We start from the raw sequence: 3,911 nt of genomic DNA on the forward strand, positions 1-3,911 counted from the left end.
ACATAAGTTTACATGTGTGCATGCGCAAATATCTCAGGCAGAAGGCTCGGTCTACTCACACTGGTATCTTATGGCCATCGATCTACTATGATGCCGTTGAGAAGGACCCCTTTATTCTATTCATAACTTCGCTCTCAGGCTACACAATGCCCCGTTCAGTATTAGAGTCAACTAGTAAGCTTCCTCTGCTTCAAAGTTGATGCTTACACGCCAAATGGGCCCTAGACAGACCCTAGAGTCGTATTCGACTCGCCTGGTACAATCGATTGATAAATGCTGCTTTCGTCTGCCGACGGTTCTCACGATAGTTAATGACCTATTCCAGTCTCTTCCTGCGTCAGTGTGTATGGCGAGGGCCTTCTGCAAGTTGTATGAGCTTTTGAAATTGTCTGCCACTTCGGTCAGGAGTTCAGAAATGGCATCGGTCTCGAAATCTTGTTCCCACGCTGGACGCTCGAGGAGAAGGTAGGAAAAGTCCTCCTCGTTTGTAGCCTCGTTTGTAGGCGAAGACCGAATGCTCCAGATAACCACGAGATAGAACACCGCGGGAAGCCTGACGTACTCATCACCCAGCGATCCAGCGTCGCTGAAGTCTGCGGGCGACACATGAAAACGGCACGCCGTCCACTGCTTTCCGAGCATGCCCACGGGCGCCATGAAAAGATTCCGCTCGGCGTCAAAGTGATTAGAGGGCCACCTGTTGTAGACGTACGCCATGACGCCTGGGCACGCGATGGGATCGATGTGCAGCACTGCCATGCAGGAGGCAGCTCGTTGGAACAATGGAAGGAGGGTGTGGCTCTGGCGTATGGAGGTAAAGGCTGGCAAGGATACAATCAGGTAGATGGTCTGTCTTTTTTCAAAGGCAGGCTTCTCCACATAGTCGACTTTATTGAACGTGTTGGGACGAGACGGATCTCTGGCGAAGATGTCGCGGCCCCATTTCTGCAGCGGAACCACAATCTCGACGGCGTTCTGCAGGCCAGAGTAGCAGCCTAGACGCAAGATGTACGATGTACGGCTTTCGCCACCCACGGGCGAGACTGTTGTGTAGACCAAGTCTCTGGACGTCTCGAGCCGGATACCCTTGTTGGTCATGACAAACTCGGGCTCCATCATCCCAAACGTGTCCCTCCTTGACATGGAGTTGCAGGAAGCAAAGTCCGCGGGGCTCTCGGCAAGACAGCCCCGCGCGACGTCGACCTCGCGACGAGCGACCGGGCACGAAGGAGACCAAGTGAAAATGCTGAGATCATTCGTCTTTTGGATAATATGCTCTTGCAACCGCAGAAACGCGTTGTCTTCCTCGCCGTACAGGAGCGGCATGTTGACGCCGAAGAGCCCGAGAAGACAGTAGGCCATGTCCTCCTTACGCGTCGTCGTTCGGCGGGCTGCCCACGACATCTTCTCCGCAACGCAAATGACCCCAGGCGGTGTGCGACCGTCCAGAACACGGGAGTTGATGCTGGTGATCTCTTCCAGCTGACGTCTGAGTCGTAGCTTGGTCCCGATGGTGCGCCAGGCGTTGTCTGTAGAACCGGACATCTTGGGGGGCGATGAGCTCTTGCAGCGTCCATCCTCGCGTGACCCAGCGACCAGGTTTCCACGCGTCAATCTGGCCGTCGTATCCCGCGGGAAAGGATGGTAAGTCTTCGAGGTACACGTAGCAGACGTGGGCGCGATGATACCACATGAACATGGAGTTAATGGCCTCCGTGAGCTCGGCGCTACTGGATTTGTCGATGCAGCACGTGTCGACCCAGACGTACTGGAGGCCTTCGGCGGCGGCAATCTCGCAGCTCTTCAGGATCTTGGCAAGGCCTGCGGAGGTGATGGGACTCGCGTTGCGCTCAAGCCACTGCCTGAACGTGACTTCGCTGCCATCTTCCGTGCCCCAGGTGTGGGAAAGAATGGCGTAGGGTGGGATTCCGCTGAAAAATTCCTTGAATTCAAAGGTTGTTGTGTTGATGAGCCGCATGTTTCTCGTTCACCATGAGGCCACTCGGTACGATAGGGCAGTCATCGAATGTGGAGCGTAACCCTAGTATGTGCTATGTAGCTGCGCAGGGTGGACGTTGGGATGAAGCTGTCAGCTACGCCATGGGGCACCTTCTCTCACGACGGAGACAGCAGAAAGAGGGGTCATGCTGGGTTGGCGCTGGGTTGTGCATATGCAGGGTGTCACGCACAGCCTCGTCGGTCCAGTGGTTGCCGCAGTGTCTTCGGGCCAGTCAGAAGCCTTACGACGTGTATCCTGAACGACGATGCAGGAATGAGTCCATGAACTGTACCCAGGCGGCATCTCTCTTCGAAGAAGAACCGGCGGCACAGATGCCTCGAGCCAAAGCACCCCGAGTCGAGTGGCTGAAGTCTGAGGCTGGTCTGTGGCTCGTCTGAGGCTGGCTTGTGGCTCAGAAGCGATATCTGATCAAGTATCGAGGCTGACGTCACATAGCGTTCTGCCTACTTCCACTTCTTCTGCTCTTCATTTCCTTCTCCATCACCAACACCACCACAACCATCATCATCATCATCATCAAGATTCGCTCGAACCCGGTATGATCCTCCAGCTGGCGACGGCCAGTCATTCGATAGCCACTCAAAACAACGTCGTATCGCGTCGTGCCAGCGCGGCGACACCAATCCTGTTGCAGCAATGTCGCGTGCGGCGCACCACCATCGACCACACAGACGAATGACGGGCAAACGAGTGAGGTCATTGCCTGGGCTTCCCTGTCGGCCAACGGACCAATCATCATGAACATCCCGATGCCGTTCCTGGATGGATCCAGTCCCATTCAGAGCTTCCACCCATGTCGGCGCGATGGGTACAGCCGTCGAGCCTTGACCGTCTGTCCCCTGACGGCCCCTCCCCGTGTCACATTGCCAACTTTTGCTCCGGTCTTGCCTCCCTGGCGAGCCCCCCCAAACCTCTCCCCCCCCCGCGACCCTGAACGGCGGAGAGTCGCATCCATGATTTCATCGGGACCAAGCTTCCCGACGCCGCCCCTCAGAAATGGGTGAAGTGAGAGCTTTCCTTGGTCCTCCTTGGCCACCTCACCCTGGCATCGGTGAACAAGCGTCCGTCTTTCTTGGCTGATACCAAGCCTGATGTTCTCACCCATCCTCAGTTCCTCAGGACTGCGGAAACTGGTCGGCAATGTACTGGTCTGGGGGAGATCTTGACTGTTTGAAGGACCCTGGTTTGGTGTCTTCTGGTCGGGCCTTGCTGGACAAAGTTGTCCGTGAACTGGCGATTTCCCCTAAATGGATCGCCTCTTCTCCCGTTTCCTGGCACCTGGTGTCTTTTTCACATTTTGCTCGCTTTATTGTCGTGATGGTCGTTGATTCTGGCTGTCCATCTTATACTCCCAGCTCACCCTCCTCCCCCTCCCCCTCCTCTTCATCTCGTATCGTCTCGGAGATTTCTTTGATACGACATTGTTCCCGCCAAACTAAGACCACAGACGCCCCCGGACTGTGTGACAACCCCTACCGCATTCGCCCCCTTCTCCTCACCTCCCCCAGTATTGCGACATCATAGGCCGTCCTGCACTGCAGACCTGCCTGCTGCTCCTCCAGCCTGCTCCCTTCTGCGAGGCCGACGTCAGCGCACCTCAGCGCACCCCAGCGCGCCCGCTCTGCCGGAAACGCCTTTCGTATCTGCCCGCCGCCGCCATGTCGTTCGCAGGGCTCCTACCATCATCACCCTCACCACATAGCCCAGGGCCTTCGTCTTCAAGTTTTCACACCTCGCGACCGAGATTCAATTCCCAACTGACCTCTGATCGCCTACGCGAAGCTTCCATCATGCCGGCCTCCATGGTTGGCAACATAAAAAAGGGCCGCCAGTCCGTGTTCAAGGAGGTCGGGCTTGATGACGACCTAAGCGATGACGGCTCGCAAGGTGG

The 3,911-nt window shown here is 56.3% G+C and overlaps 1 protein-coding gene across 1 annotated transcript; it reads right to left on the reverse strand.

The window, feature by feature from the left end:
- Positions 1-171: 171 nt before the first annotated feature.
- On the reverse strand, positions 172-1,978 carry VDBG_06258 (HET domain-containing protein; the record flags this gene model as incomplete). The annotated part of the gene is made up of 2 exons (XM_003003770.1): positions 172-1,529; positions 1,597-1,978. 2 exons carry the CDS (start codon positions 1,976-1,978, stop codon positions 172-174), a joined length of 1,740 nt encoding a protein of 579 aa, XP_003003816.1.
- Between the last annotated feature and the right edge of the window lie 1,933 nt (positions 1,979-3,911).

Source organism: Verticillium alfalfae, genomic scaffold (assembly GCF_000150825.1).
Source record: "Verticillium alfalfae VaMs.102 supercont1.7 genomic scaffold, whole genome shotgun sequence".
NCBI classification, from domain to species: domain Eukaryota; kingdom Fungi; phylum Ascomycota; class Sordariomycetes; order Glomerellales; family Plectosphaerellaceae; genus Verticillium; species Verticillium alfalfae.